We start from the raw sequence: 27216 nt of genomic DNA, 5'->3' as shown, positions 1-27216 counted from the left end.
TTTATTTAGACTCTCATTTTCTTACTGATAATAGCCCTTAAATCTTGATCTGGTTTACTTGTCTCTCTTTGGAATGTTCTCTCTCTTACCACACAATCACTTTGTTTTGTTGCCTGTTATGTCACCTTTGCTTCATTCATCTCATTTAATAACTACTACAGTCAATTCCTTTGGTCTGCTACACATTTTACTATCTTTTCTTATTATTTTCATGTTACCTTTTTCTCTTTCAAAATAATTTTATTAGACTATACTAAACAATAGGGTACTGCAAACATAAATCCATTAGCTTAAATTCAGTCTGTTACCTTTTTCATTTTTCCACCTACATATCAGGCAACCCACAATACTCAGCTATTTTAATTTAATTTCATATTAGTTCTTTTACATCATTCTTAATTCTGGTTAACATCTCTGTCATTTAAGATTATAAACTTGCACTAAAATTACATCAAACTTGGTTCAGTTTGTTCACTCCCCTACCATATACCACATCAGACTCATAGTTCGCTATCTCAGATACTCAGTCATTCTAGATTGTCCATTATATATTGACACTAACATATAATTTATCCTATATTAGTTAGATATCATTCCATTATTCACCCACACATTAACCACTGCTGCTGGAAGCCTTCATGGTATTTTTCCTTGAATGATTTTATTCCATCCTAAACAACATAAAGTGTAATTAGATTTTGCTGTCACATATTTTATTTTCCTTTTCGTTACTAATTCATTACTATTTTATTAATTCCATTGTTTACAATTATTTCTTTAATATTGTCATCTACTCACGTACTCTTGATCTGTATTCTTTCAGTTATTTTAACTTTCATTTTTCCACAATTTCCTTTACAATTTTAACTCATCATTACAACAGTATACAGCCAAATTTAAACATTCCTCACCATGTTAGGCAACCAACAGTACATATATCTATAACATTTAAAATTAAAATCTGCTTTATTTACCATCCAATCTCTCCACTTCAGGTCATTTATTGTTTACATATAGTATATATCTCATTCTATTATACTAAATTAAACTTTCACCTTTAAAATTTTACAATCGATGACGTCACGCTTCTAACCGTGAAATATACCAATCTTATTTCCAACAAACCAAAAGTTTTTTCTGGATTAGAGAGTTGCTATTTTAGACTTTACAATAGATTCTCAACATATTTTTTAAACAGTTTTAATTATAGTTTCAATCAGCTATTACCTACCTTTACATTTTAATTAAAATCCAAAAATTAAAACTACACTTTTTGAAGTTCATAACCAAATATTGACTTTACCTTGTCTTGTCATGTCACTCTTTGTCATTCCTTTTCCTTTTACATCAGTTGGTCTGTGCTAATTGAAATGGCAAGTACCTAGTTTTTTCGAGCAGGGAAGCATGTTGCTCTTTAGGCACATACATAATTTAATCTTGTAACATCGACTTGTAGTCACAATATTTTATCAAAATTTATAATGTAAGCCATATATTATGAAGTACCACCTTCATTGGTGTGCTAGTTACAACTACTTTGCGGAATGTAAGTATTCTCCACATATTTTTTTTTCTCATTAACAGTCACAATTTTAACCTTTTTGCCTTAATCTAACGTGGAAATACTTCATTCCAGGCACTGAAGATGTTCTGTTCAGAACGAAAACGTTTTTCAATCCATGTGGATGACTTTTAGATAGTTTTTAAATAAACGATTTTATACCAAAATACAATTTGAAGTTTTTACTTTTGTATAGGTTTTTTTAAACTATGGTATACAGCCAACTATTGGGATTTTCCCATTGATTTTATTTTGTTTATTTTTCGTTACATGGTAACTGTTGCTTTAACTATAACTGCCACTTTAAACGTAAGAGTCTTGAAAACTATATTAACCTACGACTAATGAGGTATTGGACGATATATTTTAACCTAGAGGCAGCCTAGTGTGAGCAGCTCTATTTTTCCAAGCGTAAAACAGTTTATTTAATTATTTTTTCAATTTGCCTGAAAACAATTTCGAGAACGCAAATGAAATCACTCGAGGCACCCCTTTATATTCATACATTCTCGATTGGATTTGAGAGAATTGGAAAATTGAGAGCAATTAAAATATTTTAGAAGTCCGGAAAAGTCATCTAGAATTAATCGGTGTTTAGGGCCTGAGTTCGGTCGTAATTGTGGGAAAGTTAAAATTGATTAAGACGGCTCTGCCTCCCTCTAATTGCCGGCAAGTTCAACATTACGTTAATTATTATGTTAGGAACATTTTGACCTAGTTAATTATTTGATAGTCTATTATGTGGGAGAACGTGAGACGCGATATCGGTTTTCAATTTAATAGGGATGTTTATGGAGAGTTTATAGAGGAACATATACTATTTTCCTTCACAGGTTCGTCGTCAACCTTGATTAAAAAACATCGTCGACATCTTAATTAAAAAACTAAATTTCTATAGAATGCGAGGTATGTCTTTGAATTGATTCCAATCCTACTTGAATTATAGGAAACAACTAGTTAGAACAAATGATACTGACTCTAGTCTCAAAAACATTGTATGTGGAGTACCACAAGTTTCAGTATTGGGTCCGCTTCTGTTCCTTATCTTTATAAATGACATCACAAATTTAAAAGTCGAAAAATGGGAAAATATTTATTTTTGATGATGATACCAGTATCACTTGGAGCAACTCAACTATTGCATCTCTTCATGAAACTATAACTTCAGATCTACTGACGATAAAGACCTGGTTTGACTCTAATTTACTCTCTTTTAACGTAGATAAAACAGTAGCATTATTCTATAAAGGAGCTCTTCAACCTTTGCCTCCTAATAACAGCCAGATCAGTACCGTGGTTTCTATAAAATTTCTTGGTATTTTCTAGACAGCAACTTTAAATGGTTCCTTCATATCGATTCGTGAAGTAAGAAACCCGCCGCAGCTTGCTATGCAATAAGATTTGTCTCAAGGGAGCTCAATTTAGCATCTTCTAAAATAACATCTAACAAAGGCCCAATCATCTTTACTCCACAAGAAATTCAATCTTTGATATTTATTTACCGATCCCATCGACTGAGTTAGTAAGAAATCTATATTATATTCCGCAAAAAAACTTTACAACCATCTCCCTTTACAACTTAAATCTGCAACATCTTTCCCAAAGTTCCGTAAAATGACAAAAGTCTATCTATCTAAAAGACCATAATATTATTATTCAATAGAAGAATTTCTTAATGACTAACTAAGGAAACTGGGTTTCATACGCACTAATACGCAGTAGCTTAAACTTGTCAGTTCCTAATGTTATATTTTATTTATTGTAACCTATGTTCAATTTGAAATTTATATAAATTTTGCAATAAATTGTTTTTGTCTTTGCTTTTATATCTTATATAGGTACTGTATATTGACGATTTGTCGAATTTTAGTAAATGGTAGTTATTTGTTATTGATAATATTTTTCCTTTGACTGTATGTAAGCTTTGTCCATAAAATTGTAAAAATTTTCAGTGACAATAAAGCATATTTCTATTCTATTCTAATCTCCGCAAATTTTGATCACATTACTTTAGCTCATAGGCGTAACCAGGGGGTGCTTTTGGGGGTTATACCCCCCCTTTGGGATCTTCTTTGAGCTCTATACACTTAACATCAATATGTGTTATTGACAAATCAAGCCATTTTGAAGTTGTAACCCCTCCCTTAGGATCATCCTGGTTACGCTTTTGCTTTAGCTTTAGATCATTTCCTGTCAATATTATTTGTGGATGTATTTTTCGAATTGTGATGTTGATGACAAAATAAAAACATGTGAAGACAGATCAAGAATCAGAAATCGGGTGGAATCACAAGCTACTAACGGAAAAATTACTGGGTGATATTGTAATTGTAATAATAAATGGGTTGGTGATACGTTGGTGTCTCTTTTGAGCTTAGTTCGTTGACTGACGATATATTAAAATGCATTTTATGTCACTATACATGTAATCGTCATCGTCGCCTTAGTACTATAGTTTGATAACTCCAAAATTGACGTTTTTGAGATAACTGGTTCACAAGATGTATTTTATTTGCCTCCATATTCTGTAAAAACTTGGTAACTCGCTTCAAACGGGTTAAGTATTTATTTATGATTGACGAAAGTTGATAAAACTCAAATGCCCCTAATATTGACTGCTAAAACTTGACAAGATGAGTTATCAAGTTATTTTTAAATCGAAATAATCGTGAATGCGACACACACTGAATGCTACAACTAGCTAACTCTAGTTATCTAGTTGTAGCACGTGTTTTTCTGAAACCATTGAACCTATTACGTAATGGCTATCTGTTGATTCGGTTCATGTTAATGCAAACATTCGAGAATTGTTAGCAGATCTGGCAACCTCCATGGCGGAGAGATAATTTTCACCAAAATAATGCTTAAAATATTAGTTTTGTTAAAAAGTTCACTTAGATGCAACTTGGCACGACATTAGACATTACTAAATTTTAACATTATGGTAAAGCTAAAAGTTGATAACTTTACTTTTTCATGTTATTTTCCATATCGGAGAACAAATGTGCATCGTATTCCTAAATAGATCAGTAGCCAAAAAGTTAAGGAACAATATTTTAGAGCTGCAGCGTGAATTCCGTATTTACCAACATCATGGTAGAGGCACAAATATCTTTAAAATCTTTAAACCCGTTTATCTCAGAACTACTAATTTCGAGTTATCAAGTTATAGTATTAAGGCGACGATATTATATTGACAATGTTTATACTTTCGAATGGTAAGGGAATATATTATTTGTTAACAATACGGACCTTCGTGATTAATACCTTTTATTAGGTACGCATATATTATTTCTTGTATCAAAATACTCGTGACTTCCCAATGTCAACTTATGTTTATATATGTACAGCAACCACTTTCGACGGTCAATAATCAGTTGAACTCAGGTTATTGCTATCTAAATTCGAGAATTTATTAAATCCTTGCAAAATTTCTCTGTTTAATAACTAAGATTGAACTAAAGATGGATGACACAAGAATAAAGATAGGAAATTTTTAGATATACTAGTAGAAAGGGAAGAGAAGATATATGAAAGAAGAAAGTACAATGGAAAATTAAAAAGAATGAAATTTTCAAACCAGCATATTAAAGATTTTATAAAAAAAGAAGCAAGCATGGAAGAGTCCATCCAGACTGCAGATCAAAGAGACAGAGAAGATTACAACAGTAGAATAAAGGAAGTAAAATAGGCAGTAAAACAGCGAAAAGAGAAAGGAAATAATTTTGAAAGAAAATAGCGGGGAATATAGAATTGCAACCCGGAAAATTCTGGACAACAATTAAAAGATTAAGAAGTGATAGAAAGAACGAAATCATAGCAAAGAGAGACCTTTAAAACTAACTAAAGGCCAAAAAAATAAAAGTAAGTCTAAAAATATAGAAGCCAAGGAATAGTCAAGAAACAAGAAAAATATGGAAACCAATATGGAATATTCTACCACGAAAAATGTTACTAAACACAAAATGACGAGCAATACATTCAAGAAGGAATATTTAGACTACAATCTAGAAATAAGACAAGAAGGAGTGGAAGAAGCAGTACGAACCATGGCAGATATATTGGCAGAGACTAGAGGCATCTGTCAATATAAATAAATAATTGGGCCGTTTTTATTCTCTTCTAAGATTTGAGACGCAATAATTAAAGTAGAAACGTGTGAAATGATTTACAGAGAAAAGCGAAATAAAAAGAAAGACAATGATTGCTTTAAAATTTCCAAGTGTTTCTCCTTCAAAGACTTGTAAGACTCAAATTAAAACATAACAACTTTTTTATGATAGAGTGTAAAAATGGTACAACCGTAACAAGTACAGATAAAATAACTGACTGCGTTATATTTCTACTAACTATTGAATGGTTTTTCAGATTTCTTGCGATATGGTGGCCTCTGAAGTGCCAAATCACTAAGCGAAGAGCGAGGATCATCATCATTTTTATCTGGTTCGTCGCTTTGACCACTACCATCCCGTGGGCGATTTTCTTCGACTTGGTGGTCATCTTTAGCGACGCTCCCAACGTCCAACTCTGCATCGAAGTATGGCCTGAAGAAATGAACGGATCTCTGTATTTTCTTACTGCCAATCTTCTCTTCTGCTACATTTTCCCGATGATTCTCATCACCATGTGTTACGTCCTAATTTATATTAAGGTAGTATAACTTATCTTTTCTTAACTATCAATTATTATTAACACTCTAATGTATTTGCAGGTCTGGAAACGGGATATTCCCACCGATACCAAAGACGCTCAAATGGAAAAGATGCAGCAAAAATCCAAGGTTAAAGTGGTCAAGATGCTGATAGCAGTGGTCATATTGTTTGTTATATCTTGGTTACCACTGTACGCCATTTTCGCTAGGATTAAATTAGGTGGAGACATCGAACCATGGGAGGAAGAGATTCTACCGATAGCTACTCCCGTGGCCCAATGGTTAGGAGCATCCAATTCCTGTATCAATCCGATTCTTTACGCTTTTTTCAATAAGAAATATAGAAGAGGTTTTGTAGCCATCATCAAGAGCAGAAAGTAAGATTTTTAAATTTATGTCATACATACTTTGTACAGAAAGGCGTATGTGCATATAGATTTTCACTTCGGAAAAAATCAAACAAGATAGAACTTTTTGTAATTTGATTAAGAAATGTTTAGTAAACAATACATCAAAAAGTTCTACTCGAGAAGTGGGTGCTCCATTTTTTATTAAACAAATGAACTGCGAAATTAGATGTTCTTTTAAGTAACTCCAAAAATATAAAGTTTAGAAAAAACTGACTTGACCATTGAAAAATTCATAAAATTTTACAAAAAAAACCTTACATAATGATTTTTCTAAAATTAAATCTGTAGCTTCTATAATTTTTTATTTATAACGCTAAAGTCACCCTTTTCACAAACATTGCCGCACTGTAAACTGGCGTTCGGAGAAGTGCAAAATTGAGATATTTTAATGTAATTCTTTAACTAATTGATCAAATGAAATTTTACAAATTGGACATGAAAGGAGAATAATTAAGCTATCTCATGGTTATAATAAAAAGAAATAAGGTCTGTGGGAATAAGTACGGTGTGGGCGGAAAGTCAGACTTACATGAATTTTGTTTAAAAATGATTTAAAAATGTGTAACTAATACAATTTTTCTTATAAAACTTTCAATTTTGCACAACTTACCTTTCAAACATCTTACTAAACGATGTTTTATTCAAAAAAAAATCTCAAAAATTTAATTCAAATGATATGACGTCTCAAAAAATGTAATTTTTGAAAACTTCGTAGTATTACAGAATTACCACCACGTTAAGACGGTATTACTCAAGTTTAAACAGATTTATTACAATTTTATAGATGCTTTTTTCAAGCTTAGGATGTAATCTTTAAAATGCACTAAATTATTTTACTTTAGAAATGAAATAATCCATTTCTTTTCAAGAAAATTAAGAAAGATAACAAAAATGTAGTACAAAAACCGAAAATTACCAGCTAAAAAAATGTTTATACAAAGTGATCAAAACTTTTTTCTCTAAAGCTTACCTAAAATACATTTAATAATAAGCTTCAATAATAATAAATGTAGTCTACGTAGCTTGGAACCTATTAATAACTTTTTTATTATCAGTTTTACGAAAAGAAGTTATTTTTTATAAAATACTCTGCAACGTATATAATCCAAGATGCAACCATCAAATATCAAATTTTATTAATTTTATACGAGATATGTCAAAAAATATGAATTTCACTCAAGAGTAAAGTACCATTATATTTCACAATATCGAAAATTGTTATTAAGGAAAGTTGTTTCTAATTAAAATATATGTTTTAGTGTTCAATTACATCCTTCTAATTAAAATATTGTGAATAATAAAGGCACTTCACTCTTAAGAAAAATTCATATTATTTACATACCTCGTATATAATTGAAAAAGTTTGATATCTGATGATTGTATTTTAGATTTTAGACCAGGTAGAGCATTTTATGAAGAATAACTTGTTTTCGTAAAATTGATAGTAAAATAGTTATCATAAATGTAACAAAATGATGATGGATATCGCGTAATTTGAGAGAAAATTGAATTTTTTTAATTAGGATTAAAACATAGTTTTTAATTCCAAATAACTTTTCATAATAATAATTTTTATTATTCTGGAATATAAAGGTAGGTACTTTAGTCTTTAACGAAATTCATATTTTTGGCATACCTCGTATAAAATTGATAAAATTTGAAATCCGATGGTTGAGTTTTAGATTTTAGGCTATGCAGAGCACTTTATTGAAAATAACATTTTTTGGTAAAATTGATAATAAAAAAGTTTCTAATATGGTTCCTAGCTACGCAGACATGCTGTATAAGAGCTAGTGTATAAGAATTTTCAAATTGTAATACCATATTCGGATTCAGTATAATAAAAAAAAATAGAAACATATTTGATCAAAGTAAAATGATGAATTCAACGATATTTTTAAAATTATTTTTTACAAAACAATTGTTATTGTTTAAACAATTAATAAACAATTAGCGGCAAAATCTGTGAGTAGAACTTTTTACTGTATATAAACTAACAAAACATGTATATAAACTAACTTTTTACATGTATATAAACTAACAAAAAAGTTTTAGAAAAATATAAGCTTGCTTGAATTATTCCGAAACAATGCATGTTTTCGTTCTAATTGCACTCCCCTACTAATTATAACTAGAGACCGTTTACTACATACTAAAACAAATGTCCAAAATATGCACGTATAATATGCATTATAATACAAAATTACTTTGTGTACACCTGTTCTAAACAGTTATTTGTGGTGCAATAAAAACTACCCTTTTAGATTTCTCATCTACCACACCTCCTCTATCACATTCTGGCGAGTTCGGTACATGGTACTGGATACAATATAATTTCAAAATATACATTCTCCACGCCAGTAGAGATAAATAAATCATTTAAACTGGACCCACCTACCCAAGAAATCCAACAAATTTTAACATTCCTTCCCTGTTAGTCGTTTACCAATAATGAAACTTTGATTTTTCATAGGCAGGGCCCCCGCTACCATATGTGCAAAGTGTGCAATAAACACGGGCGCCATCCTTAAGGAGCGCCAAAACCCGGGGTCAAAAATTTCAAAAACAGCAAAGAAACAAAAAAACAAAAATTAATTTTAAAATAAAAGTTGAGAAATTAAATAGGATTCAGTTTAAACACACGAAATGTTATTAGTATATTCAGGTAGTCAGGCATTTTAATTTATTTTGTTATGCTTTTATTCTGTTTGTTTCATTTTGATATTTTAGCCTACTAATAATAGTCCTTTTACTCACGGTTTTTGTTGTACATTTTAAAGAACCGCTTATATTGACATAAGATTTGTCATACACATAGCTAACAAGACAAGAAGTGATACCTACTGTACCGATGTGTGCTTTTACTCTGGGGGTAAAACGAGTATTCTCAGGGGAATACGCCCGAGAATACCTGGGGATATTCTCGGGGGTGAGAAAACATTCGTTCAAAATAAGTCCGGAATTGGATAAACTGACTAATTCTAAGCAACTTTTATTGTATAGAGATTGTCACTAAGTCAATTCTTTTCGAGTTATTTACGAGTGAGTATGTTCATTTTTCAACAAAAAAACCCCGTTTCTAGACGGTTTTTCTCAATTAAAAACTAATTATTTTATCGAAAAAATACTCTTAGCAAAAATATAGCTTACAAGAAAGTAAAAAAAATAAATTATATAATAATATGAAGTCTGCAAAACCCAGTAGAAAGCAAAGTTGTAGCTAATGAAAAGTAGGTTCTTATTCGTCAAATTCCAAATCGACTATTTTTAACGTGAAATAACCAAAAAATTAGGCACTTTTCGGGGAAAACTCATTGCAACTTCTTTAAAATGTTTAAGAAAAGCTTTATTTATATGATCTGTAAGTTTCGTCAGTTTAAAGTGCTCATTTTTGAAAAAATTTGGTTTTAAAGTAATTTTTTTTCAATCTTGAAAAAATTTCTTTTTCCAAATAACTTTAAAATTAAAGATATGGCTGTTCAAATTTTGCATACACTCATGATTAGTGACTCGTTCAGCCCTTTCGCCATTTTAACTACAGCCTTTTCAAAAATAAGCACTTTGAACCGATGAAACTTGTGGTGAAGCGGTAACGATTAATTTCATTTGGGATGCTAATTAGGAGGTGGTTTTGATGATTTTTTTACCAAAAAAAGGGATTAACATTATTTTTAACTTACCTACTTACTTTTGATGTTATAAAAATATATATCTTCTTTTATTAAACACTTGCTTCTTTTATTATTATTTGGTTATTTTACGTTGAAATATTTGATTTGTTTTTTTTTCTTTTATGGCCTTTGGGATATAGGTACTGACACCATTTTTTTTTCACTTTTTTATAAGCTGTATTTTTTTGATAACTTACTTTTTGAGTTATTTGCGAAAATCCGTCTAAAAACTTATTTTCTTTTTGTTGAAAAATGAAGATTTTACTCGCAAATAATTTGAAAACTATTGAAAAGTATTGACAGAGTATTGAAAAGTATTTTTTGAACGTATGTTTTTTCACCCCCGAGAAGGTGTGAAACTCACATTCTAAAGTTCAGTTTTCTGGTTTATTTCAAGCACCTACCTACCTTCCAAAAAATAAATAAAAAACATGATCCAGAATGCCCAAAAGAGGCGCCAAAATTCTTTTTTGCACACAGGCGCCAGTACCTCTTACGGGGGCCCTGTTCATAGGTGTTTGTTGAGAGCAGTACTTGCGTTGGTTTGATCGAGCATTGTATCGAGAAAAACAGGTAGTAGGGGATAGTACATCTGAAGTCATAGCTTCTGGTGCTTATAGACTCTGCTCCATTGTTCATTTCTACTTTGATCAACTGCTATGCCTTCTGACAGAATATCTTTAATATTGGAATTATTCACATCTTTCCCGTCATTTGAAATAAGAGCTTTATGAACCACTAATAACTTATTATAATCACAGAACGCAACATCAGTTTCAGTTTTGGACTGTTTCTTCTCCGAATTCTCCTCTATAGGCGAGGCAACGACGCATTAAACCTAGGAATTTTGTGCAGTAAGATAAATCGTCATGCAACCTGTTGCATTCGATTCGAGAGAGTGTCAGGCAAGTTTGTGAACTAAATTCATTTCCGGCAAAAATGTTTGTGCATAAGAAAATGCATTTTCAATTGCATCTGAAAGAGATGGAAAATGAATAATTTAGAACTCAGGAAATATTGACGGAAATGAGTTAAATTTTTATACTTGGGGGGTTTTGGAGATCACTGAACACGAATTTCATGACGGAGATGGTCTCCGAGGTACCTGGTGCCCAAGGTGGAACTCGTCACCTGGGACGATCGAATAATTCGCAGGACGATCGAATAATTCGCGAAATGAAGATTGGAACGAAAAACTGAAAAATACGCGTTTAATATTTTTCAAAAATCTAGCGAATGACACTAAACACGACCCGCTAATTATTCACCCCCTGGAGGTGGGATTGGGGTAAATTTAAAATATTAAATGGAAACCCCATTTGTTATTACAGATTTGGATTGATTGCGTAAAAATAAGCAACTTTAATTCGAGACATTTTTTCGCATTATGGATAGGTGGTGCTATATAGGCTATTGATTATATTCAAAATAAGATAGCTAAAAGGAACTACAACGTTAACGGGGTTTTATTATTTCATATGGTCAATAGACATCTATATATGAAAAAACCGCGGAGTGCTACCATTTAAAGGGATGCGTTTTTGAGAAATGGGTGAATTAGTCCCTGGGCACAGGTTACATTAGGGTGAGTTCTATGGACTTTTGGTAGAAACATACCTACATAAAAATTGTTCCTGGTTAAATTTCCTATCTATATATCACTTTTTAAAGTCAATGATACTTTTTTTTACAAAAATATATTCAAAAGAAAAAGCACAAAGAAACCCAAAAGAAAGAAATTTTGTTTTTTGTCCCATAACTTTTGTCCACGAGGATATAGGTATAGACATTGCTTTACAGAAAAAAAAACCTACATATTTCTTCTTTAAAATAGTAGAGGTAATTAGGAATTATAGTTTTCGAAATATGATTTTTCAAAGTTCGCCACTCACAGCAATTTTGGTCAATTTTCCTTGTTATTTTGCAAATATTGTTCTGTAACTTTTTTCTACGTAACTTTAGGTATATGCAATGTTACATGTAATAGAAATAGAAATCAATTACCTTTAAAATGGTTTACAGCATAACGTTGTACGACTTCTTTTTAAAGAGATTATGGTTTTTTAAGGTTTTATACTTTTAACGATTTTTTATAATATAATATAAAAATAAAATAATATTATTATATAATATATTATTGTATATTATATAATATTATATTACATATTATATAATACCTAATATAAAAAAATATTATTTTTTACGATTATCTTTGAAATTTCCCATTATTACTTTTTTTCTTCTACATTTAGGTATATATCATTATATTATATAATAAAAAAGCTTATTTTGTTTACTTTAATGGTGTATTTCAAAAAATTCAAAAATACAAAAAACTACAGATATTATTTTTCAAAATGTAATAAGTACTTGCAACGATTTTTGACTTTAGGATTATTTTTTAAATTTCTCATTATAACTTTTTTTTCTTGTACATGAATATACTATATATTGCTCAATATAGAGGGCTTACTTTCTGTTCTTTAAAATGGTGTATCATCTATATTTAAATAATGGAAACCGAGTGATTCTGTGATATTTTTTTTACCTGTATTATTTAAAGTTATTTCTTTTACAAAAATTACATAAACATTAGTCTTATAAAACATCTCTTTAGTTAAAATTATTTAAACATTGACATTTAAAAAATTTTCAAAATCAAAGTCCATCTCTTCGTTATCATTAGCTTCAATATCTTCCTCTGACACCTCAGTTATCTTAGAGTTCCCACAATTATTACCCATGCACATGCACCTTTGCAGAATATTAAACAACTAATTCCTATCTTCCTACAACCGCAGTTTTTTGTACATCCTTTGGTACATTTACATGCTATTTTTTCAAGCAAAACTTGTGGTGAAGGAGCTTTGACAGTAAATATTGGAATTAATCCATATTTTGAAGTTTGCCCGGCCGAGTCAAGTGGATCCAAAGTATTACCTATAAAAAATAAGATTCAATCATAACACACAATCACAAAAAAAGTTATAATGAGAAATTTAAAAAATAATCCCAAAATCAAAAATCGTTACAAGTACTTATTACATTTTGAAAAAGCATATCTTATTCAAAAATAATCCTAGAATTTTTTATAATACACCATTTTAAAGTAAGCAGAGTAAGCTTTCTTTTTATTATATAATATATACCTAAATGAAGGAAAAAAAGTTATAATGGGAAATTTAAAAAATAATCGTAAATAATATAAAAACTCATTAAAAGTATAAAATCTTGAAAAAGATAACCTCTTTAAAAGAAGTCGTACAACATTATACAGGAGAACATATTAAAAGTAATTGATTTCTATTCCTCTTACATGTACCATTGCATATGCCTAAAGTTGCGTATAAAAAAGTTACAGAACAATATTTGCGAAATAACAAGGAAAATTGCCTAAAATTGCTGTGAGTGGCGAACTTTGAAAAATCATATTTCGAAAACTGTAAATCCTAATGACCTGTTAAAGAGAAAATATGTAAGTTTTTTATCTGTGAAGCAATGCCTATACCTATATCCCCGTAGACAAAAGTTATGGGACAAAAAACAAAATTTCTTTCTTTTGGGTTTCTTTGTGCTTTTTCTTTTGAATATATTTTTGTAAAAAGAAGTATCTTTGACTTTAAAAAGTTATATTTAGATAGGAAATTTAACCAGGAACAATTTTTATGTAGACGTGTTTGTACCAAAAGTGCATAGAACTCACCCTAATGTAACCTGTGCCCAGGGACTAATTCACCCATTTCTCAAAAACGCACCCCTTTAAATTGTAGCACTCCGCGGTTTTTTCATATATAGAGATTCATTGACCATATGAAATAATAAAACCCCGTTAACGTTGTAGTTCCTTTCTATAGTACATAATCAATAGCCTAATAATCGGAAAAAACGATTTACGGTGATACCACAGGTAAATTATAGAAATGGTCTAATATCTCGAGAAATACACTTCCAAATAAGAAACAAAAAAATGCGTGTTTAATATTTTTCAAGAACCTATCGAATAAAATCAAACACAACTCTCCAGTCCACCCCCTGTAAGTGACAAAAGTAAGTAACTTTTATTCGACTCATATTTTCGAATTATGGATAGATGGCGCTATAATCGGAAAAACACTATTTTTTAGCGCCATCTATCAACAATCCTAAAAAATATTTCGAATAAATGTTACTTATTTTTACGTAAGTAATCCAAATCTGCCATAAAAAATGGGGGCTCCTATTTATGATTTTAATGTTACCCCCACCCCACCTCTAGGGGTTGGAGTGGAGGGTCGTGTTTAGTGTCATTCGATAGATTTAAAGAAGTATTTTCAATTTTTCAATGTTATTCGAAAGGATCTTGAAAAATATTCAAGAGGTATTTTTTGGTTTTTTATTTGGAAGTGTATTTCTCGAGATATTAAACCGTTTCTATAATTTACCTATGGTATCACGATAAATCGTTTTTTCCGATTATAGCGCCATCTATCTACAATTCGAAAAAATATCTCGAATAAAAGTCGCTTATTGTTCCGTAACCATATCCAAATCTGCAATAACAAATGGGGGTTTCCATTTAAGATTTTAAAGTTACCCCCACCCCACCTCCAGGGGGTGCAGTTGGGAGGTCGTGCTTAGTGTCATTCGATAGATTTAAAGACGTATTTTCAATTTTTCGTTCCAATCTTCATTTCGCAAATTATTCAATCGTCCCGCGAATCAGGGCCCCCGTAACCGGGCGTGCAACGCGTGCGGCGCACGCGGGGCGTAACCCCAAAGGGGCGCAAACCGAAGGTTTGGTAAATAAGAAATATTTATTTTAAATGAGATAATCATTTTTATATACAATTTTAATTATATCATGAACAGCTACAGAAATCTCAAAAATCAAATATTTTGTTATTACTGAAAAAATAATTATTCCCGCCCTAAAATGTTGAACTTACTCCGTCAAAAATATATTACATTTTGTTGTTCCTTTCTAATGTTTTTCTTTGAAGTAGATTGAATTACCCTTGGCATATTATCCAATCGATTTTATGCTGTAAACTAAAGGGACACTCAAAATAGTCCAATAAACATCAAATCACACTCCTTGACTAGCAGAAACATAAATTAACACATATAAAACGCAACTTAGCAGTTTTGCTCCAACAAAAACACAACTTGCTGGATCAAGCAGTTTTACTCGTATAAAGTGAATCATTTACTCGAATTTATAATTACCCTTAAGTAAACAAATACTCTATGAATTATGATTATGTATTTGACTTGACTATCTTTTCCCTTCTCGTCTATGCGTTTATTAGGCACAAACATTATTTACATGTACTGTTACTGGTGAACGGTGGTTTCCTACAGTGAAAGGTTTAAAATTTTTATTTTATATTGGTGTTAATAATTACCTACGACTATTATTGCAATATCCGTTGGGTTTGCTCTGCCCTTATTTTAAACTTTTGTTTTCGTGTAAAAAATATTGGACAATCTTTTTTATTTGTTGTTATTTTAAGTGGTGTGGAAATTAAATTAATTGTGAAAATGGTAAGTATCAAATCATTGCATAGAATAATAATAATTCATTTTAAATAGCTATAATCGGGTTTCCTCTAATAAAATCCACAATTTACAATTTATTTAAAAAAAAAAGGAAATAATTAATACATTGTGTCTGCGTAACTTGGAACCATATGGGAAACTTTTTTATTATTAATTTTAAGGAAAAAATGTATTCTTCATAAAATGATTTGCATAGTCTAAAAACTAAAATGCAACCAAATATAAAATTGTGTCAATCTTACGAGTATCAAAAATATGAATTTCGATAGAGTACCTTATACTTCACAATATCGAAAATTATTATTATGAAAAGTTGATTGGAATTAATTAAAAACTATGATTTAATATGCAATTACATCCTTTTAATTCAAATTTTTTTTCTCAAATTACAGATACCCAACGCCCTTTTCATTTATTACGAATAATGCGATAACTCTTTTATTGTTATTGTTTAATTAATTAATAATAATTAAAGAGTTATCACATTATTTGTAATAACTGAAAATGGCTAATAATTATTAATAGTAAAAGACTTATCACATTATTTCTAATAAATGAAAAGGGCGTTGATGAAAAGTACAATTAATGTACGATAAAAAGTTCTTTCTAAGAAGCTTTGCGTGGTCTAAAATCTAAGATGCAATCATCAAATCCTATCAAATTTTTTCAATTTTATATGAGATATAAAAAATATGAGTTTCGATCAAAAGTAAAGTGCCTTTCTAGATCACAATATATTTCAATTAGAAGGATGTAATTGCATAAAGAAGCATACTTTTTAATGCTGAACAACTTTTCATAATAACTTTTTAATATTGTGAAAACTAAACGTACTTTGCTCTTGACCGAAATTCATATTTTTTGACATACCTCGTATAAGATTAATAAAATTTGATATTTGATGGTTGCATTCTGAGTTCTAGACAATGAAGAACTTTTTATGAAGAATAACTTTTTCTCGTAAAATTAATAATACAAAATTGATGGATTCGACCGTTACTTGATGGAAGTTCATTTTATCTCACAATAAAACACTGAAAACTTTTGTTTTCTGTACTTCCACAAAATTTATTATTTACAACTATGTGACTACAGCTGTTTCGGCAGAGTGCCTTTCTCAAGTGATATAATTTACCCCAGTCCAACATTGTTTGATTTGCTTGTCTAGATAATTGCTAAGAAGAAATGCGTTCAATGTGCGTCCCCGTTTAGGATTTTGTCCTCTTCAGGGTTTGTCGTGAATGTATTGTGTGGCAGTAAAAGCAAACAGTCAGAAAAACACACTGGGGCAAGTGTCGTATCCTGGTGTTTTTCCTTGGTTATGCCGGACAGTGGTGTCCAGAAGGCTAAAAGTCAACAGAGATGAAAGTTTTGATGGATTGTTGTTGGTTCCATAGACATTTACGTGTACTGTCCGTGCTTTGCTCTCGACCAGTCTCCCTAGAAACTATTGTACAACGACAGGCGAACCTGCGTCCCTCGTGGGCGGTCAGGAGGTGGCTTTTGAGCGTAGCGTGGACAGTGAGCGTTCGAGTGGAGAAAATAGTTGCGGCTATTTTCTTGGGACGAACAGGTATAATTGTGCAATGAAGTTGGAAAACCGCAAAAAACCAACTTCTCCCTGTTCGGGGTAGGGAAGAGGATATGTTATAGGTGGGTACGGAAGGCTAACGGAGTAGCCTCAAGGATGTTTTCGTACTCTGCCGGGAGTTCGTCAATGCATGTTTGCATTAGAGCAGACGGTAAATGAATCTTTTTGTGTTTGGGCGTTCGGCAGAGTACGTGGCCGGAAGATGAACAGGAACATTTGAGAGATTCTTGTGTGTCGGAGGGGGGGGCCGTTGATTACTTTGATTGTGAAGTTCCTGTTCAGAGAGTTTATTCTCTCGGTGATTTTGGGGATGTTTGAGATGTTATGGATTTCGTTTGAGGGGTATCGCCAGTGCTCATAGTTGCATCTACGCAAGATTCTACGTTCTGCCCCCAACAACCTCTCTTGTTTTGATCTAGCACAAAGAGAGTAGATGCATGATTTGTACTCCATGACGGGTCGAATAAAGGTCTTGTAAGTGTGAATGAGAGTCTTCTTGTGTGTCTTGCCAATTTTTCCCGAGAGAGGGTTGAGAAGTCTGGCCCTGTTCCTCACCCTATCTAAAGTTGCCTTTAGATCTGCGTCCCAGTTGAGAGTCCTGGTGAACAGTACTCCCAAATAGTTCGCAGTCGGGCTAACAACAAGCCTTTCTCCCAACAGTCTTAGTGGATATTGGTCGTCTTCATTAATTATGATTCTATATGACACAGAAGGGGCGCGAAACACAATTGTTGTTGTTTTGTTCGCGTTCAGCGTGACTCTCCACTTACAACACCATTCGCCGACCCCGTCCAACAGAGCCTGGGCTCTTCTGAAGAGGAGTCTTGGGTTGTATCGAGAGGTTGTTGTGAGCAAAGTCGTGTCGTCTGCATAGAGAAACAGCCGAGTACCTGGGATATTTTGGTTAGTGATGTCGCTGTTGTAGATGATGTACAACAGCGGTGCTAGGACTGAACCCTGGGGAACTCCAGCTTGTGGAGTGAAGGGGGTGGACTTTTGATCGCCTATTTTCACTCTGACAGTTCGGTTGTGGAGGTATGAGTGTACAATTTTGGTAAATTGTAATGGTAACCCGATGTCCAGAAGTTTCCGAACAAGCCCGTCATGCCAGACCTGATCGAAAGCCTTCTGCACATCCAGGAATGTGGCTATGGCGAATGAACCATCGTTGATGGTTTGAATAACTTTAGTAGTGAAATCTATTAATGCATGTTTAGTAGATCTACCTGACTGGAATCCGTATTGGAATTTTGGTATGATATTGTGGTTTTCGAGAAAGTCATTGAGCCTCTCTTTTAGGATTAGCTCAAGAACCTTACCCAGAGTGTTGATTAAAGAGATTGGTCTATAGGATTCCACGTCGGTTGGGGGTTTGCCTTTTTTCAAAAGCATGATGGTATTGGCCACTTTCCAAGGAGTAGGAAAGTGGCTGTTTTTGAGACATGCATTGAATATTTTAGTTAGAAGAGGGATGATACTCTCTGGAAGTTTTTTGAGGCACCTTCGGTTGATGCCATCAGGTCCGGGAGCGCTGTTTTTGCCTATTTGGCAAAAGCTCTCCGTTTCCCTGTTTGTGAGGGGGTCCATGATAGGATCATAGACTGGAATGTGGTGGTTGAGAGTAGCATTTACTATGTATTCTGTGTTGAATTTAAATAAGCGATCAAAGTTCGGGTTGTCTGGAGTTTGAAAATTGTTTTGAAGTGAATTTCTGAATGCTTCGGCTTTCCCTTCTGGGGAATTGACTATGTGATTGTTGACCAACAGATGGGATGGTTGAGATAGTTTTTGTTTTGTTAGGACTTTGAATTTCTGCCAGAATTTACCTCCGTCTCTGTAGTCCAGTTTTGGGGTAGTATCTTCCCACCGGCGAGCCGTTAGGTCAGATATCTCCCTCTTTATCCTGGCACAGATTCGGTTGTACTCTGTTTTGATTAGTGGATTTCTGTTGGCCTTGTATTGACGTAGAAGACGTCTTTTTTGTTGGATTTTGGCAATGATGTATTGTGGAAGTGCCGGTGATGTATAGGTTATTTGTTTAAGTGGAATTGCGTGCGTGATCGCCTCAGTGATGAGGTTCTCAATTTCGGTTGCACTGGTGTCGATACTATCGTTAGTGTCGAGTTCGCCTAACATAGGGAGATTTTGAGTGATGAAATTTTGGAATTCAGTCCAGTTAGCGTGACGATAGTCTCTTATAGATCTTGGAGGGTTTGGTTGTTTTGGAATTAGTATGTCGGTGTCGACAAGAAGTGGTACGTGGTCTGACGTTATTGAATCGCCCATGTGGCATCTATCCCCGAACCGATCCAGAATGTTACTAGTAACTAGGATGTGGTCGACAATAGAGGCCCCATTGGCGTTCAAAAACGTGTATTCAGTGTTGGTGATTCTTGAGATGGGAAGGTCTAGTAGATAATCCGTGAGGCGGATGCCTTCTGGGTTTGAACGGTGATCACCAAACTGTGTGTGTCTACAATTTAGGTCACCCATCAGCACGGCCTTGCTAAGCGTCGAAAAATACTCAAGCAAGTGCCTGCTGAGTGGCTGACCCGGGAATTTGTAGTAAGAGACTATCGTGAGGGTTTCGTTATTGGGGATATGCACGTCAATTGCCAGGAAGTCCACGTCAGGTGGACGAAAATTTTGTGGGAATGTGTGTGTGGATATAATTTACAATGTGTTTGCCTTTTTAAGTCTCTAACTGAAGAGGTTGAGGAGTGGGGAGCTGTATGTCTCGAGTTGGTCATTCAGAATTATATCTGTATTTTTCAGTTTATTAATTTCCATAGATTCTAAAAAAGATCCATAGATTCCATAGAAAAAGATCCATAGATTCCATAGATTCTAAATAATACAAAAGTTTCCCATATGGTTCCTAGTTATGTAGACACCCTGTATAAAATTTGTTTAAAAACTTTGAAATGACAAAATATTATTGTTTATTTACTTAAATGTATATTTTTAATTTAATATGCATGGTGCTTCATTAATGTTGCAAAAAATTTAAGAGAAAAGGCTCAAAATGTCGCCTCTCAAAATTTTCAATGTGTTTTAAATGTATTCATTTTTTTCGAATCTTGAGAAAACCAATAAGTATTTTTAAAAAATTTAAAAGCATAATGAAAGATAACGTTATTGCCGAGGGCCGACAGTCCCTTAAAGTAAATAAAAAGTTTCTTTTGTTTTGAATTAAATATTTGCAATTATTAAAAATCACAAATTTTCTCTTTTATTTTCACCCCTGTAACATATTAAAATAAACATTATATAAGTTTTCAGGGAGTTTCGGCCTCAATAATAATGTAGTGTTTTATTCTGGGTTTAAATTTTTCAAAAATATTTAAAGGGCGCTAAAATATGTCCCGCACGCGGGCGCCAATCAGCCTTGCGGGGGCCCTGCCGCGAATTATTCGATCGTCCCAGGCGACAAGTTCCACCCTGGGCACCAGGTAGGTACCTCGGAGACCACCGCCGTCATGAAATTCGTGTTCAGTCACCTCCAAAACCCTTAAGTATAAAAATGTAACTCATGTCCATCAATATTCCCTGCGTTCTAAATTTTTGTTTTGCATCTCTTCGAGATGCACTTTGAGAATGCATTTTTTTATGCACAAAAATTTTGCCGGAGATCAATTTAGTTCACAAACTTGCCTGACACTCTCGCGAATCGAATGCAAAAAGTTGCATGACGATGATTCATCTTACTGCACAAAATTCCTAGGTTTTGGGCTTTTTAGTGCTTCGTTACTTCACCTATCTAATGTAGGTGAAACGACAAGCTTGACGGTACATATAAGTCGCTGTCAGAATCTAATATCATAGCCATCATTGTCTTCGCCAGGAGTGTCTGAAATAAATACCTAATGAATCTAAACTCGCTTTAAATCGTCGGTAATAAATGAGTATTCACCGTTTTGTAGATGTTTTTCCTTTTCTAAGTTTACATAATTAACGTAAATTACACTGATATGGAAACATTTCTAATGGGTTTATAATCATCCACCTACTAATGCATCTTTACACAAACAACAAAGAATGTAATAAGTGAAATACCAACAGTCCCTAGTTAAAATTCTTATTTGTTCCTTTGAGGCTATATCTTATAATTTACCATTTTGTATAGATGTTGCGGAAGACTGAGATATTACGAAACCGTGGCTTTGATGTCGTCGTCCACTAGTATGAGAAAGTCGTCACACTTTTACAACAACAACTCTTCAACAAGAAAAGTGCCGCCCGTACAAGACAACGCAGTCTCCTACATATACAACAATACCGGGGTCTGAACCCTGAAACGGTCCACCCCCGTTTAAAAGGTGAGTATAGGCAAATACTATTGACCGTAATACATCAAACTCCCACAGAAATCTGGAAGCACCTTGCCACTAGCGTAACTGTCGGCTTGCGGTGAAACTACGTTGTGACACCGTAAAATTTGACGTAAACATTCAAATTTAATTTTATAAATTTTTTAATAAGGAGCTAATTTTGCAAAATTAAATTAAAATAAAAATAGTTCAAACACTTATACAAAAACAATAATAAAGCAATTTTATAAATGTAAGGTTAGATTGCTCTGGTTGTCACCGCGGACCACTAGATGGCGCTATTTGTTTGCTTCCTCAATGGGCCGCGATAATCGTGACGTCAAAACGTCAAAAAAAGGTTTCCAAACACGTTGTGTCTAGGTACACGCTAAAATGGACGCAAATAAAAAAGTTAAACTTCATCAAGCTAGTGACTATTTAGCGTGGGCAGTGACTGTATATTTTGATACACGCTATTTTGATATGTTTAGTGTTTGTTTGATAGAAAAATATTTATTATGACCTTTAATTCTACCTAACTTTTTTATTTGCGTACACGTTAGCGTATACCTAGACACAACGTGTTTGGAAAAATTTTGACGTTTTGACGTCACACTATCACGGCCCATTGTAATGGGAAATGTCAAGAGTTGTATATAACTCTATGGATTGTATGTATTACAGTCAATAGTATTTGGTATAGCTGAACCGACATAGGAATAGACGTGAACATAATGTGCGCGCTGACAGTAATTACGGCAGAGAGCGCCAGTTGATCGACAACCGCGTAGCTTTTTATATGGATAGTTTTACTCTATGGTCGATCCGCGACGTTGACAAGTTTTGCGAAATATCTTCATTTTTAATAATAAATGTGATTTTGAACTTTCTAATTGTTCATTATCTAAAAAACCGTCAACAGTATAAAGTAAAGCGAAAAATTTTGAACGCTTAAGCTCGTGAAATAATACACTCTATTAAAATTCGCTCAACGAGAAGCAGCTGCTGATAAACCTATGATTAACTTTTAAAAAGTTCAAGAGCGTATGGCTAGTATGACATGTAATTTGATAAATATTCGAATCAAAAGAATAGTAAATAATCTGAGATTTGTGAATTGCATTTTCAGGATTTTCTGTGTGTAGCATCAAAAATATTGCAAAGGACTGCTGCGAAATAGAGCAGGCAGTATATCCGGTTTTGTCACTCCTAATAAGAGGTTTCTGTGGTGGTCTTCTTTGTTAAGCTGTAGTCCTGGAAGGATTTCTCTATCCTCTAGTTCTATTTCAAATCTCTCGCTGCAGCTTCTGGCGTCCATGTCACTAATTGTCACCAATTAGCGGTACCGCGGTCCGCATCCGGACAGTGGACTAGTTTTTTGCGGACCGCAAATACATTCAGAATATAGTGTTTTGCAATTTTGAAAATCTTTGGCCATGAAATTGTGTACTATGTTAGGCTCAACTTATGGATGCGAAGCCGTTTTTTCAAGAATGAACTTTATTAAGAATCAGTACAGCTCTCAGCTAACAGATGAATTTCTCAACTTCCTAATGAAAATCAGTTGCACTAAACTCATTCCAAACTTCATACAGGTTATACATTTTTTTTACACAGGAAACAATTTTTTAAACAAATTAAACATTATGTTTTTGCCCCGAAAAATGTATTTTTAGGTTTTTCTTAGGTGATTTTGAACAAAAAAAAAGGGTTTTTTGTGATTTTTCTCAAAAGTTGATAGTTTTCAAGTCATAAGCGAGTTAAAATCTAAAATGCGAAAATACACATACGCATTTTCGAAACTTGAAAACTCATGTGTACCTAAATTAATTATTAGTGTACAAGTGTCTAAATTGAAGCTTATACATTTAATTTAAAGATTCTAACGAGTAATCGGGGCTTATTTCAATATAGATCGTTGTTTTTTAAGGGTTAATCGTCGCACTTTATGGTGCGTACATAATACATATACGTACTTATGCGAGAAATTCCCAACAAGTACTTGACATTTATTAAAATTCTATAACATATTATGAACATAGTTTTTTTAAATAATTTATCAACGCACCATGTAGTGCGATATGCAACATATAGTGCGACGCGCCTCTGCGGCGGTTTACGGCGAAAGTGGGCGCGCATAATTAACAATTAAAAACAACGTTCTAAATTGAAATAAGCGCCGGTTACTTATCAGAATATTGAAATTGAATGTTTAAGTTTAAACTTCAATTTAGACACTTGAGAACCTCAAAAATAATAATTTACACATTAATTTTCAAGTTTCGAAAATGATTATTTTTGCATTTTTCTCGAAATCTATCAACTTTGAAAAAAATGAAGATCTGTTTTGTTTAAGATGACCCAAAAATGCTGAAACTATATTTTCGGGGGCAAAAAAGGTGATATTTTGAATTTAAAAAAAATTGATAAACAATTTCTGCCCAAAAATTTTGCCCGGCACCCTTTTGATTTGTCTTCTTGTTAAGAATCCGCAAAGAATCCGAATCAAAACAACCAGACACAGGCAGCATTGGACGGGGTCGAGTTCGCTCCCAATGGTAAGAATTTTACCTGAACTAAAAAAGGTAGAGTCCGAATTGGCTCCCATAGACAAAATTTATTTTACCTAAACATGTCGAAAATATCACCCAGCGTTGTCACTTCTTTCAAATTTTCTCTTTTTGTTAGAAACAGGTACCTTCCTAGAAATATCTATGGGAAAGGAGGAAGACCTAACCCTTCGGTCCTAACTTAACTTTCGGGTATTAGAGTGTAGAGCGCAAACCGGCCGATTTCAGGTAAGAGCGCAAAACGGTCGAGCGCATACCGGCCGACACCGATAATTTGTGTTAAAATTGCCACATATGCCAATGTTGAACTAAAACAAACTCTAAAAGTATTTGTCTAAAAGTATAAATTTCCTATAAAAAGTCTATATCACTATGTAAATTTCCTAAGCAGTATAAATATTACACGATTTGGCAACAATGTCTAATGTTTCTGCGATTATATGAGAGCCTACCCGCATTCATGCGGGAGCCAATTCGTACCCTTCTAAAATATACCTGAACGAAGCGGAGCGAACTCGACTTCACCCGCAGCATTAATCCGGACCCCGAAAGTGTCATATCATAGGTTTTCGAAACGGACCCTCAGAGAATATAGTTGGTGACCCCTGGTATACACTATTTCTATAGTATAGAGAATATACAGTATGTCCCTGTAAGTTGTATCCATATGGAAAACTTTTTTATTATCAATTTTACGAAAAAAAGGTATTCTTCATAAAAAGCTCTGTATAGTCCAAAACCTAAGATTTAACCATCAAATATCAAATTTTTTGAATATTATACGAGGTATGTCAAAAAGTTTGAATTTCACTCAAGAGTAAAGTAGCTTTATTTTTCTCAATATTGAAAGTTGCTATTAGGAAAAGTTTTTTGTAATTAAAAACTATATTCTAGTATGCAATTACATCCTTCTAATTATTTTCAGTTATTTCAATTCACATAACTCTTTTATTATTAATTTTACGAAAAAAAGTGATTCTTAATAAAAAGTCTAAAAGTCTAAAAGTCATGGTCTAAAACCTAAAATACAATCCTCTTATGTCAAATTTGATCAATTTTATACGAGATAAGTATGTCAAAAAATATGAATTTCGCTCAAGAGTAAAATACGTTTATTTTTCACAATATCTAAAATTGTTATTATGAAAAGTTATTGAAATTAAAAACTATGTTTCAGTATGTAATTACATCCTTCTAATTGAAATGTTCTGAACTATAAAGTACTTTACTTTTGATCTAAATTTATCTTTTTTTGACATTCCTCGTATAAAATTAATAAAATTTAATATTAGATGGTTGTATTTTAGGTTTTAGATCATCCAGAACTTTTTATTAAGAATCACTTTTTTTCGTAAATTAATAATAAAAGAGTTATCAGAATTGAAATAACTGAAAATAATGATAGTTATCCATGAATTTTCAAGAAAAAATGTTTTTAATTAGAAGGATGTAATTGCATATTAGAATACAGTTTTTAACAACTTTTCATAATAGCAATTTTCAATATTGTGAAAAATAAAGCTACTTTACTCTTGAGTGAAATTCAAACTTTTTGATATACCTTGTAAAATATTCATAAAATTTGATATCTGATGGTTGAATCTTGGGTTTTGGACCATGCAGAACTTTTTATAAAGAATAACTTTTTTTCGTAAAATTAATAATAAAAAGTTTTCCATATGGATACAACTTACAGGGACATACTGTATATGTATAGTAAACGAATATTGTTAAATAACCATTTCAAATTTACAAATTTTAAATAATTACATGCAACTCGTTATAATTACTGATTCATGTAAGCAGAATAAATTTAAAAGAAATCAGTCAATCTATGTATACAGGGTGTCCCGGAAAATAGTGCGTTGCTTCAAGGTATGGGCTAAGTGCACCATTTAGAGCAAAAAAGTCTAATAAATTTTTTTTGTTAAGTCAACCGTTTTCAAAAAAATGATTTATTAATTTTAATGCATTTGATTAATGTCCACAGAAAAGCAAATACAGCCGGCAGCGCTGCGTTCCTTCTGTGCTAAAATAATTTTACTGTAACTCAACTATCATGAATCATAGATCATAGGCATAATATACATTGATAAAATACTGATAACCGTAATAGAAAAACAGCATTATATTTGTGTTTATTAAATATCTAATAAATAAGGTTTGTATAGTGTTTTAACTTACATAAAAAATTTTTATTACAATAAAGCTACGTCTTCAAGAAGCATCGATAGAACATGTTGCAAACATTTGAGTACCTGCATTTCTCCATTCAATCTTCTGGGAAGTTCGAATGGTTCAATTAGATGATTATAAAAAATATTCCCAGCCCACAAATTCATACTTTTGTCAACCACTAAAGTCAAACACACCATTCGTAAAAATAAACTTTATCTGCACATAACACTTTACACAGAAATTCGGGTTCTCTGAAGATCTTATTTTACTTGGAGGTAAATAGCCTTGCTGTAAATCTTGCACTAAACGTAATTAACATAATATCATGATACTCGCTATCGAAATCATGACAATATCACAACAATAGGATGTACCTACTCTGGGGTTACAGGTGATTATGATATGACTGTTTGTGTTTACAATTTTTTGTATATTTTTATCTAAGCTGTGTCAAAATAAATAAAACTGCCGTGTTGCCAAATGTAAATTTTAGTAAAATACATTATTTTAATTTTTTGGGGCAACAGATGACTTTAGAAAAAAAATTTATAAGAAAGTTTTCTTTTAAATGGTGCATTCTACCCACACCTTTAAGGAACGCACTATTTTCCGGGACACCCTGTATATAAAAACCGTGGCAACTCTGTAATTGAGGCCCCAAATGCTCTCCGGTTTGTGCGCAGCTCACGTCTATTCCTATACCCGTCGGAGTGTATAATCCCATGAAAATAAACTT

General features: G+C 32.6%; 1 protein-coding gene across 1 annotated transcript in view; it reads left to right on the top strand.

Moving 5' to 3' along the window:
- LOC126879130 (neuropeptide SIFamide receptor-like) overlaps positions 1–27216 on the top strand; it is a 493604-nt gene that overhangs the window by 462374 nt on the left and 4014 nt on the right. Inside the window, exons 3-5 of the mRNA XM_050642082.1 lie at positions 5930–6212; positions 6273–6589; positions 21549–21741. Coding sequence (XP_050498039.1) covers positions 5930–6212; positions 6273–6589; positions 21549–21711 — 763 coding nt within the window. The 3' untranslated portion in view covers positions 21712–21741. The remainder of the gene's footprint in view (positions 1–5929; positions 6213–6272; positions 6590–21548; positions 21742–27216) is intronic.

This window comes from Diabrotica virgifera, chromosome 1 (assembly GCF_917563875.1).
Source record: "Diabrotica virgifera virgifera chromosome 1, PGI_DIABVI_V3a".
Classification (NCBI taxonomy): Eukaryota; Metazoa; Arthropoda; class Insecta; order Coleoptera; family Chrysomelidae; genus Diabrotica; species Diabrotica virgifera.
Note: the sequence above shows the minus strand (reverse complement) of the source record. Positions and strands in the feature narration are given on the sequence as shown.